Source organism: Pelecanus crispus, chromosome Z (genome assembly GCF_030463565.1).
Source record: "Pelecanus crispus isolate bPelCri1 chromosome Z, bPelCri1.pri, whole genome shotgun sequence".
In the NCBI taxonomy this organism is placed as follows: domain Eukaryota; kingdom Metazoa; phylum Chordata; class Aves; order Pelecaniformes; family Pelecanidae; genus Pelecanus; species Pelecanus crispus.
Window position 1 is genome coordinate 15,289,271 of NC_134676.1, and position 12,539 is coordinate 15,301,809.

The 12,539-nt window shown below is 39.1% G+C and overlaps 1 protein-coding gene across 1 annotated transcript in view; it reads left to right on the plus strand.

Moving 5' to 3' along the window:
• The window catches only part of WDR70 (WD repeat domain 70), a 153,741-nt gene that overhangs the window by 124,623 nt on the left and 16,579 nt on the right, over positions 1-12,539 (plus strand). Inside the window, exons 14-15 of the mRNA XM_075726466.1 lie at positions 10,938-11,038; positions 12,205-12,284. Coding sequence (XP_075582581.1) covers positions 10,938-11,038; positions 12,205-12,284 — 181 coding nt within the window. The remainder of the gene's footprint in view (positions 1-10,937; positions 11,039-12,204; positions 12,285-12,539) is intronic.

Consider the following 12,539-nt stretch of genomic DNA (forward strand, 5'->3'; position numbering starts at 1 on the left):
GGAAAATGCTGGTACATGTGGGGGAAAACATGCTGAAACATTTGCTTAGAACTTTTTTAGGCCTGTCTCTGAACTCTTTATAAGAGTATGAAGGCATGAGAGAGAGGAAATAAGTGTTTCCTTTGGAAGCTTTGAGATCTTGACGGCAGGTAAGAGTCACTCTGCTGCCTTTAACTTAGAATGCTTATGGGCCTTTCCTGCAGCCCAATAGTATATTCTGAGGCATTTTCCTCTCTTTTAACAAGAAATGTATGCATTCTTGCTGGGGTGTATTTCATAAGCAGTTGCAGAGAAGTTTTCAATCCATGAAAACTGTGGGCCACTTCAAACACGTCCATGAAGATTTGTGTGAAGACTACGTTTGTATCGCCTGTACAGCAGTCTAAGTGTCTGAAGTTTCTAAATAGTTCCACACCTTCATTACAAAATGGAAAAGCTTGAAAGCCACTGCTTTAATATCCTTCCTAATTACAGAAGTTGTTTAAAGTACAGGTCAACCAGGGGATCAGGCCCAGCCAGCATGGGTTCACAAAAGGCAGGTCCTGCTTGACCAACCTGATCTCCTTCTATGACCTGGTGACCCGCCTGGTAGATGTTGGAAAGGCTGTGGATGTCATCTACCTCGACTTTAGCAAAGCTTTTGACACCGTCTCGCATAATATCCTCCTCGGGAAGCTGGCAGCTCACGGCTTAGACAGGCATACTCTTCGCTGGGTAAAGAACTGGTTGGGTGGCCGAGCCCAGAGAGTAGTGATAAATGGTGTTAAGTCCAGTTGGCGGCCGGTCACGAGCGGTGTTCCCCAGGGCTCTGTTTTAGGGCCAGTCTTGTTCAATATCTTTATCAATGATCTGGATGAGGGGATCGAGTGCACCCTCAGTAAGTTTGCAGACGACACCAAATTGGGTGGGAGTGTCGATCTGCTGGAGGGTAGGAGGGCCCTGCAGAGGGACCTGGACAGGCTGGATCGATGGGCCATGGCCAACTGTATGAGGTTCAACAAGGCCAAGTGCCGGGTCCTGCACTTCGGTCACAACAACCCCATGCAACGCTACAGGCTTGGGGAGGAGTGGCTGGAAAGCTGCCTGGCCGAAAAGGACCTGGGGGTGTTAGTAGATAGCCGGCTGAACATGAGCCAGCAGTGTGCCCACGTGGCCAAGAAGGCCAACAGCATCCTGGCTTGTATCAGGAATGCTGTGGCCAGCAGGAGCAGGGAGGTGATTGTCCCCCTGTACTCGGCACTGGTGAGGCCGCACCTGGAATACTGTGTCCTGTTTTGGGCCCCTCACTACAAGAAAGACATTGAGGTGCTGGAGCGTGTTCAGAGGCGGGCAACGAAGCTGGTGAAGGGTCTGGAGAACAAGTCTTATGAGGAGCGGCTGAGGGAACTGGGTTGTTTAGCCTGGAAAAGAGGAGGCTGAGGGGAGACCTTATCGCTCTCTACAACTACCTGAAAGGAGGTTGTAGTGAGGTGGGTGTTGGTCTCTTCTCCCAAGTAGCTAGCGATAGGACAAGAGGAAATGGGCTCAAGATGCGCCAGGGGAGGTTTAGACTGGAAATTAGGAAAAATTTCTTTACGGAAAGGGTGGTCAGGCATTGGAACAGGCTGCCCAGAGAGGTGGTGGAGTCACCATCCCTGGAGGCGTTTAAAAAACGGGTAGATGTGGCACTTCGGGATATGGTTTAGTCTGGTCTACCCTTGATTAGTCTAGAGTGGGCTTGGTAGTGTAGGTTAATGGTTGGACTGGATGATCTTAAAGGTCTTTTCCAACCTAGATGATTCTATGATTCTATGATTCTAAAAGCGGCAGTAGCCAAACAGGGATGTGAAACAATTGTTGAAAGATTGTTGAAAGATGTCTTTAGATGTTAGCATCCAATTATTTTAATGTTTTATTTAAAGAAATAGAAATACTTTGAAATAAGTACATTTTTTTTCCTGAAATAACTTCGTACATTTCCCTACTCTTCTGGGAAGTCAGATGGACCTAATGTTGTGCAGGTTCCAGAACTATAGAAGATTAAGCTGGAAGGCACACTGAGATTTGATCCCTCACTCCAGCAGAAGCTTGAAATTGCTTACCCCTCTCAAATATAAAGATAATGTAATATAACTATAGGCTTAGGTAACGGGTAATATTAATTTGAAAGCTAATTACTGTTTCTTAAAAAAACCCCCAAACTAATAAGCAGTTAGGTTTCCTAAGTAGTATGGGTTAATTATGTTTTAAACTCCTGTGTGTTTAAAAGATACTGCATTGTGCAAGCAGTTCTTGAATGAATATGTAGGGATTTATGGGAGAAAAGACAGAATAGATGTGCTAAATAAACTAGTAGCATGCATATTTGCACTGATTTTGACAGACTTTTTTTTTCAGCAATGTTGGAATTTGTAAAAATTACAGTTAAGAAAAATATTCAGTTCAGTCAGAAAAGCCCCATTTGGCCACTGCTGTGGTGACCTGTCCTTACAGAGTCCATGACCATGGTCAGAATGTCATTTTACACATTCAGTATCTTCCCTGCTGACATGCCGCTTATCTGGCTGTCTGGACAGCCAAGTGCTGCAAATCTGAGCAGCACTGTTCAAACAGAACCCATCACATACCGTCATGGCCACTGAAGCAAAGCTTGCATGTAGGAAAGAGAGAAGGTTTGTTTAAGTTTTTCTGTTCCTCACCGAAAATATTTTCTTAGAGCAGCAGCTCTTGCTGTCACTTTTTTATTGTACAGCTTCAGAACACATTCTGCAGGAATTACTTATTAGATTGTAAATTAGGGAAGGGGTAAGCAATAAGGGCGAACATAGGCTGTGTTTGTTTCTTTTTTATCCCCATTCACTTTTTAAGTATCTCCAGAACTAGACCTGATATTTCAAGCTAAAATTCTAAAGATTTGTTGGACAGTTTTAGGAGATTGTATCTGCTGTATTCTTTCTGCACTGGAGTATTTAATTTGGCTTCCAGGATCCTTTATTGTTGAACTGGAGAGTTTTATGTAAGAAGCGCAACATGCTGTAATATAGGTCCTGGTTAGTTTTCTGTTTTTCTTATATAGTTATTTTGGCCATTGTAGGCTGCAGGGATTCACCTGACCAAATATAGATGTCTACAGCTGATCCAGTCACCCTAGGCTCCTTTTCTAATCAACAGAGAAAAATAAAGACATCCAGACTGTGATTTTATCTGATCCTAAAATAGGTATCTAAAATAGGTTAAATGAAGGCCACTGTAAAATGCTTATTTCTTTCTGTTAACTATAGAGGGAGGTGGAAGTTTGTAGGCATTTAAAGAGTAGACCTCTAAAGATTAGAGGTGTAGATATCTTAAGTTCGGTGAGGTAAGTCCCACCTAATATCTTCATTTCCCTCCATCGGTGTTTATTCTCTCCTGCTAAAGCACTGGGACATTTCATTTCTTGTGCTCTGACCTTGCAACTAGCAAAGTAGGAGACAATGGGTTGCTATTGATTTAAGGATTTATGAGTGTAGGCAATTTACAGGAGAAAAGCTTGCTGCTGTATGAAAGCATTGTGCTAGCTGAGTGTCAAGCGTACACTCTCTTACTTGCACCTGATTTCCAAATGTAACTGTCAAAACATCAGCAACTGTACCTTAGGATTACAGAACTTTATCTAAATTTAACAAACTTTTTTTTTAAATCAGTGGAAACATCACATGAAATTAAAATCCAAACCCCATGAATTCTTGCTTCAACAGCTAGAGAGAGATGTGGGAAAGTCTAGGATTAGCACATATGTTCCCTTTCCATTTATCTGGAGTTAGCAGTATTTTTTTCTAGTGGTAATTTGCAAGAAAATCACTTTAGCTTTTTCCAGTTTACAAGTGGGATGTTGGCCTCACACTCACCACAGAGATAGAATATTAGCTGTAAGTCAGCATCATTCAGTAGAGATTTCCGCCCTCTCAGGGTAGTTTTCTGAAGGTGTGGAAGTACATAGATGCATCTTCTCCATTTACTTGATTTGTTTGTCTGTACTTTAGTTTAAACAGTTTTTGCTAATAGCCATGGGAACAGACATTAATTTAGTGAACTTAGCCTAAAAGTCTGATAGCAGCAGATAACTAAATAATCAATTCTAGCATTTTGGAGCAAATGTATAAGCAGGCTGAGAGTTGAGAACTATCAGAGAAGAGTGAAAGGCTGTACCTGAAGTGAAGAGAAAGAAAAATTGAAAAGGGTTATTCCAACAGTGCATAACTGATATGGAGGCATGTTTTTCTTTCTTCTTCCCTGCATGCCAGGAGGTGCTTTGCTAATAAACTTGAAAAAGCTGATACATTATCATGCATTATCTGAAAATACACTCCACATGAAATGTTCATTTTCGAAGACAAATGCATGGTATTTAACCTTAAAACTTAACTGTCTTTAGGGAGAAGGGATTGTTTCCAAAGAAAACAATGCCTGATTGAGAAGCAGTAAGACCTCCCAAAGGAGGGAAAAGAAATTAAAACATCATTGTAAAATATGGTGCCTCTAATTTACTTTTCATTTTGCAGTAGCAAGGAAAGAATATAGCCCCATTGACCTAAGTGCTGCAGAAGTGTATGGTGATTTCTATTTATGTCAAAAATATGAAAGTCCTTGGAATTTTTTGGAAAATGGTGAAACTTGATATCATACCAGCCTTGCACCAAATTATGACCTTCATATTCCATTAGATCAGTATATGCATACACACATACGTGTCTGTTTAATACAATTTTGCTGACAACGAAAGATTGACTATTATCTTGGGGTTTGTGTACATATAAAGATAGTTACATTTTGTTGGTTATCAGTCAAAGTTTCAACTGAAATGCAAAAAATAAGAAATCAATGCTTTTTGTAGCTTCAGCTACAGGCATGTAAAATGCTAGTGTAGGAATACAACAAGACAGCAATGGAGGGAAACCTTAATTTTCCCCAGGTCTCTTGCAGCAGAGTGAAAGAGGATAGAGGTGAATAATACTTTCAAGAGACATTCTTTATATATGCTGTCCTTATTTTGTTACATAATGGGCAACCTTACTTTTTGGTAGATTCAAAAGATGTTAGTGAAATTAAGTGACTGCTCAGGCTCTGGAAAGTGGCAAAAAATATTTTAGGCATAAGAATCAATGTTTATGTGAAGGCTATACATACTCTATAATATCTAGGAACTAGGAACATTTGCTGTATTTGCTCAGGGTTTTTTTCTTAACGTGCTTTATCCATGTTTCCCGTAGTGCATCCCCTCCAAAACTTCTCACAAATGCCATAATCTCTGCCAGTCCCTCTTCCCAATGTGAAACACCTCTCACCCTTTGTAGTCCCTCTTACTGAAATTTATTAGCCTTTCCTCGCCTTCTTGCCTCCAACCTGTACTGACCCGCTGAGACTGCTCTTCCCATCCTGGATTCACTCTATCCGTGCTGTAAAGCTGAATGTTTTTACCTGAAGCGTGGGCCAGGGAACTGAACTTTGCGTTTGCTGCAGCAGCCTTGAACCATCTTTATAAGCAAAGATCCAGGAGAATTCTTTCAATCCTTGACATTAGTCTGTAGTTTTATGACCTTACCAGCTTCATGATTTCATCTAAGGGGTAAATTTTCCATTCCTGTGCCACAAATCATTTTAATCTTTTCTTGCTGACCTTGTAAAATGCCCTTTCTGCATTGTTTACTCCTGTCAGGGTGTTACCCAAGTGCTCTGGACAATTTCAGTTGAGGTAATTAGCTTTTGCTTGCTGAGAAGCCTGCTTCAGTTGTTCTTCACTTTGCCTGTTAAACACAGGGGTGTATTTCTAGGCTAGAGTAAATGTCCCATTCTGCATTACAGAAAATTACGTTTCAGGCTTCAGTTTCCCATTTAGAGGCACTGCTGTTAAATCCCATCAAAGCACTGTTACATGCATAATACCAGCAAAGCCATGTGTGTAGTTGCCTCGTGAGCTAACCCAGATGGAGAATAACCTAACAGAAAAATTATTTGGTGTAGTTTACCTGCAGCAACAGCTTTGCTTATATGATACAGAGGGAAACACAAAGGTGAGAACAAACTGTTAGGGGTGAGAGTATTTATGAACCACACCAGAACTGCACGTGAGCTGGGAGTGCACATCTCAGAAGAAATGCAGGTGGAATAGTACACAAGGGAATAGTGATATCATCACTTTTGCTTGTCGCCTTTCTACATATTTATGAGTTTTATGATTTAAGTTTACCACATATTGTTGAGCTTTTAAGTTATTATAGGTAAAATTTTCTAAAACTGAGTTTATTTTAAAAGAACTGGGAATCTGAAGTGAGTATAGTGCTTAGTTTAAAAATAAAGTAAAAGTTACGTATTGTAATTCATATTTTCTATTTAAAACAATAGTATAGCAATGTTAGAAAAAGGTATGGCTAGTTTCAAGAACAATCAGTAATATGTTCTTATTTTATTAGGCAGTTGTTTAAGGAGATAAACATTTTCATTCAGATTGCAAAAAAAGATGTTTCTAAAATCATGGAGATTATTTTTTAATTGACTTTCAGTTTAAGTCAGTATTACAAGACAATCTGTTGCCTGAAAATAATTACAAAAACCTACTATCAATAACAGCCACTGAATCTGCCCTAACCTCTTTCACAGGGACAATGAAGAAGGTAAATTTGGAGTATTTGTGTTAACATTTTTAATATTTTCCCTGTCTGACTTCACAAAAATATTTTCACAATCTTTTCCCAGTCTTTCACATTATATATGTTTGTCTATGCAATAGACATTGCAAAAGGCTTTTCAGATTGATTTCATTTGAAGAACTTAATGTTTTTGCAAGAGCAAAAGTACCCGACAGCTTTTAAATCATTACTAATAATTGTCTTTTGTAACTGCTGTATTTTCAGATCTTACAGTCACAAAGCTGGCCACATCAGTTCCATGGATAAAATTATTTTCAGGATTTTTATGACAGGCTTCCAGGACTTCATGCTCCAAAGATAAACTGTCCAAAACATCCAGCCATTACAGAAATCTTTTCTTCAAATGTGGAAGATACATTCTGCGGTTTATCATTCTTATTTGATAAGATATTATTTTCCATTTGCAAAGCTGAGATATGACCTAGATTTTTTTGGATTTCAGAATCTACATAGATTTGTCTTGTTTCAGCTTTAAGTGTTGTAAGAAACAGGTTAAGTCTTTCTGTGTTGAGTGTTTAAATCTAGAATTAGTTAAGTGAAGTTTGTTGTTGTTCTGGTGTTCATGTCTTGAAGCTGTCATCTACAGGATTTTCTTACAACCAGTATTTACAGTTAGTCAAGTCTTCTGTGCTAGGTTTCCATCAAGCAATGTTAGGCAATTTCATTCCCTGCTTTTACTTACTTCTCTTAGCAAGCATGAAACCACCATGGTAAGTGGAGTGAGAACTTGCAGTTTGTTCTTAACTGCTGAAGATACTGCTTCCAGCCTGAGCTATGTCTCAGGGGCAATTGACACTGAAGTACCACCTTGTTTGTACTGGGTTCCATTGCAGGGCACAACCTTAAAATGAAACAAGTTATTCTTAAAGGTGATTGTGGAACGGCAAATCCCCTGATTGTGGAGTGGCAGCAAGAAGCCCATGGGCATTTGCATCAGGCAAAAGAGCATTGCCAGCGGGTTGAGGGAGACAATTATTCTTGTCTACATAACCCTGGTGAGATACATCTGTAGTGCTGGGTCCAGTTCTGAGCTCCCAGTACCTGAGAGAGATGAGCATATTAGAGTGAGTCCAGTGAAGGACTGAAAAGGTGATTAAAGGCTTGGAGTATCTGGTACAGAAGGAAGGGCTGAGAGAGCTATGATTGCTCTGCCTGGAGAAGAGGAGGCTCATGGGGGATCTTATGTATAAATACTTGAAGTGGGACAGGAGGGTGAAGCAGATAAAGCAAAGCTCAGTGGTGCCCAGTGAACAGGACAAGAAGCAATAGGCACAAAACAAGTTACAGGAAATTTCACTTAAATATAAGAAAATAGTTTGTTGGTTTGGGTTTGTTTTTTTTTTTAATGGTGGGGTTGGTTGTACATTGAAACAGGTTGCCCAGAGAGGCTGTAGTTTCTCCATCCTTGGAAATATTCAAAACCAAACTGGATGATGTCCTGAGCTACCTGTAGTAGTCGACTGTGCTCAGACCAGGTGGGTTGAATTAGCTGATCTCCAGAGCTCTCTTCCAACTGTAACCATTCTGTAATTGTGTAAAATTCAGCATCAGTAGGTGGGTATCTACCTATGTGCATAGGTAGGTCAAGCCCGGAGAACACTTCTTTACCTGCTGTTAACATGCTTATTTGCCTGGAGAGCTGGGAGGTAGGACCTTCTCTGAGCTGGAATTTGATGTTTAGCATTTCCAGTGATAAAAATGTCTACCTGAGTTATTCTAAAGAGTAGGAAAGTTGGAGACATTGGAGGATAAATGCTCTTTAAGAATTCATTATTTTTGTATGATAAAGATTCCCTTTTCCCCCCTCACTCCCAATGTTAAGACCTAGTCTACAATGATCCCTTTGTGTATAGTTGTTTAGAATTTACACTTGTTTAGAATCATATGATTGGGAGAAATTATTAGGATTTAGTTCAGGAATTCAGTATTTAAAGTATTGCCTGTTTCTAAAATAATCTGAAAATCTGCATAAGTGGTTTTTATTTATTATATATTTCTTATAAAGTAGGTTTATATGCCAGTGGATTAATAAAATTACTTGCATGTTCAGAGCTTGTATTTGTTTAGTTTTTAACAAATTATATTCTGGAGGCATTTTACGGTTTCAGAAGATTTATAGGGCTGCATTTAAAGGCAGTTTCTTTTGCCTATTCTGAAGCACGTGCCATGGTGGTTTTAAGTGTGCTGTGCATGTTTGACAAGTTAGAAACTTAGCAATCCCCATCAGTGCTGAGCCACACTGTCTCAGGCTTTGTTTTTGTTGGCGGGTAACCAGTACCATGCTATAAAATACATTTACTTGACAGTAGAAAGTGGAGAACCATATTAACTACAAAGTTTAAAAAGGCTGGCTAAACACATGCAATAAATATTAATAAAAGAAAAGGCCACCCACCTTTGACCTTCAATACTTGTTATTAGCTTTGTGTGTTTTAGAGTTACCATAGCATTTTGAACATTACATAACACTATGTAAAAATCTCTTATTTAAATCAAACAACTTATTAGCAACCCGGCATTGGTTATTTTGGTCGCTTACAGTAGGGATTATGGAGATAATGTATTATCAGATTTCTACTTTGTACTTCAGAGTTACCTGTAAAAAGATTGTTGTCCTTTAGTTGTCTTGTAATAAGCAAGCCAGGTTTATTTGTACCTGTAAGTAAATGGGAAGGTATAATGTTGTATGTATATATATGTAGAAGGAAGATGTTTTAAGAGGAACCTTGTAAAGAATGGTCAGTTGATTCATGTAAACTCATCTCACTTGATTTTTCTTCTTAAGTAAGAACACAAAGCAGAAAAACAGCCCAGAAGAGAGTCATCCATCATCTTGTAGTAAAATGAAGCTCTGATTCATGATGACTGAATGGGCTTCAGATTTTCTTCAATATTTTTTGTGTTTGTGCCTCATAACAGTCAAAAAAATGGGATCTGAACCAAACCAGAAATAGTATGGAACATGAAATGGGAAGTGATTCAGGAGTCACTACAGCTGATATGTAACCATTCTCTTCCAGATTAGATGGCTTCCATTTCCCAAGTTATAGGGCTATATTACACCTCAAATTATATTTTAGCTTTGCTGTATTTCTCTTGTTAAGACATTAGCGGTTACCATTTTGTGAATTTCATGTGCTGTATTATGTAAAAAAGTATATATATAGATACTTTAATGATAGATGGATGATAGTGGTTGAATATTGAATTATTAGTTCACTTTGAGAAGAGTCTCTTCCCGGTTTTTGAGAAAGGAGAAGTAGCAAGCATGGGGGGAAAAGGGCTAGAAAAATTAGTATTATTCAGTGAAATCCTAATGGGATGATGCATCCTGCTAGCTCTGGATACATTTATTACATTGGTCACACAAACACTGTTAAGACCTGTCTTCAGTCTTGGACAGTATGCCTTTAAAGGGTTACTATCTCTCAAAAATAGATACTTTTTTTCCCTCCCGGTTAGTCAGATGCACGTACAGGTTTTGTGTTTGTATTAAGATGTGTTGTCCTTCATGGCAGATTGTGCCCACTTCTTTGGCTCTCTTGAGTCAGAAGCTCGAGCCTTACCGAGTTTCTGTGCTGGCCTGCTGAATCAGACTGAATACAGTAATCACATGGAGATTCAAAGTCACATGGAGAACCACGCTGTGTGTATAAAAGAACAATACTCTTAATGTCTGAAAACAAGTTTCTCTGCTGACCCGAAGGGTGACAGAGCTGTGAGACATTGGCTTCAAATACCAAGTTCTTCTGGGTGTAGTGGGGAAGAAAGAAGCAAGAATGAATATGAGCTACTCTTCCGTTTCTGCAGTCAGCAAGTGAAAGGTCAGCACTGTGTGAGAAGAAGGGAAAACCAGATAAAGTAAAGAACAGGGTGGAAGAATTAAGAATTAAAAATAAAAATGCAAAAGTCATGAAGGCCTGCATTGCTATATCTGAAGCACTTCATTGTTCTCCTTCAGATCCCCCTTTAACTTTCCATTTCCATTATGCCCATGAAGACCCTGGAGCAGTTAGCCTGTGGAAGCCACTGGTTATCACACTGCCACCAATTTGCTTTTCCTTCTCTGCCTACATCCATGTGTGTCACTCCTTTTACATTGTATTCTGCTCTGGAGAGGGACTTTTATTCATTTGTACATCACATACTCATTCATGTGCTTAAGCTTGTTCCTCCTACAGTGGACTTTGATCCACTATTTGACAATATGAATATTAACTTGAAGATCTAGATGAATGACCAACTCACTATCAATATGTTGCTTTATTTCAGAGTGTTGTGCGTTGCCTTTGGCATCCCAAGCTGAACCAGATCATGGTTGGTACAGGAAATGGTTTGGCCAAAGTGTACTATGATCCTGTCAAAAGCCAGAGGTACGTAATCATGATTAATGAATAAGAACATTGTTTTTTTCTCAAATTTAGCCTGATTCCGTGGCTCTATGCTTATACTAAGAAATGAGAAAAACTGGTTTAGTAACATTTGTTTTGCAGAGTTTTACTTATTTAGTAAGATTAGAAATTAAAAAAAAAAACCCAAACAGTTTGTTTCTGAAAAGCTGCGCATTTTCCTCTGGGCTTTTCATGGTGCAGTATGCTGGCTGTCCGATGTGAATTTACAAACACTTTCATTTTTTAATTGCATGAAATCTGCAGTAAGAATAACCAGCCTTTCATCTGATCTCTTGGAAGTTGCTGATGTGGTGTTATTGAAAAGATATTTATTGTATTTTTTGATGAGAACTAGGGCATGCTTCCTTTGTGTCAGCAGGGGAGAAATGTACGTGTACACTTCATTTATACTGAGTGGCATGAATAAGGTGTTCTACCTCTATATGTGCTCATCTTTGTTTCACTGGCATCCAAAAACATACTGTGTTACAGTTCACAGTTTCTGGATACTTACTGTGACCTGGACACTTGGATGTGAAGATAAAATCTGGTTTACAAGATTATCAGAAATAAGTTTTATTTTTCTGGTCCTTGTTAATTTAGAGAACAAGAGAGTTGGTCCCCTTGGACACCTCTCCAGAGGGCAGCCTGAGTCTTGAAGGCACAGACCACAAAAGCCCTAGCTCAGTTTTGTGCCCAGTTTGTTTCCTGGTACTTACCATGAGGAAGAAAATACCACCAGTTTAAATCAGTCTTGCTGCAGCCAGGCTTGTGCAGGCTTTCCCACTGCAGTGTTACAGACATCTCTGGTTAGATAACTGCCACCTCTGCTGCCTAGAAAGAGTACTAGGAGCAAATCATTGCCCATGTTTGGAGAGGAGAACTTTCAATGTGCATGCTACAAGTACTGTGGACAAATGAGGTGTGAAATGAATCTTCCACCCTTATTTCCGCATGTCATATGAACTGCTCTATAACAGAAGCGCTAATCTCTCTACCCGCCTTCACATGTGCGTGGGCAGGCAAAGGTACACACATTCGTGAATATTTAAAGTGCTGTATAATTTTGTTGAGACTGTGTCTTGAATAAAAAATGGTTTCTGTTTGATCTAAACAGACCAACTGAACTGCTGTATGTTTCCTCCTAGGGGAGCAAAATTATGTGTGGTGAAAACAAAACGAAAAGAGAGACAAGCAGAGACTCTTACACAGGATTACATTATAACACGTAAGGAATTAAACATATCTTTATAGCAGCATCTTTAGCTCTTTCTCAGGTTTGAAATTATTTGCAGGTAATTTAGCTTTATATTTTCCCCTTTAAAAAGTTGCAGTCTTTCATTAAGTATTGATCATTGGTGTGATATGTTAGTGCTTCATAGAATTTTTTTTGTGGCCTTGCACAACTAGAAAGGTATATATTCTGTATGCTCTGTAAAGTTGTTAATAATGGTTGGTTGCTAGATTCTGATGCACCTGAAAG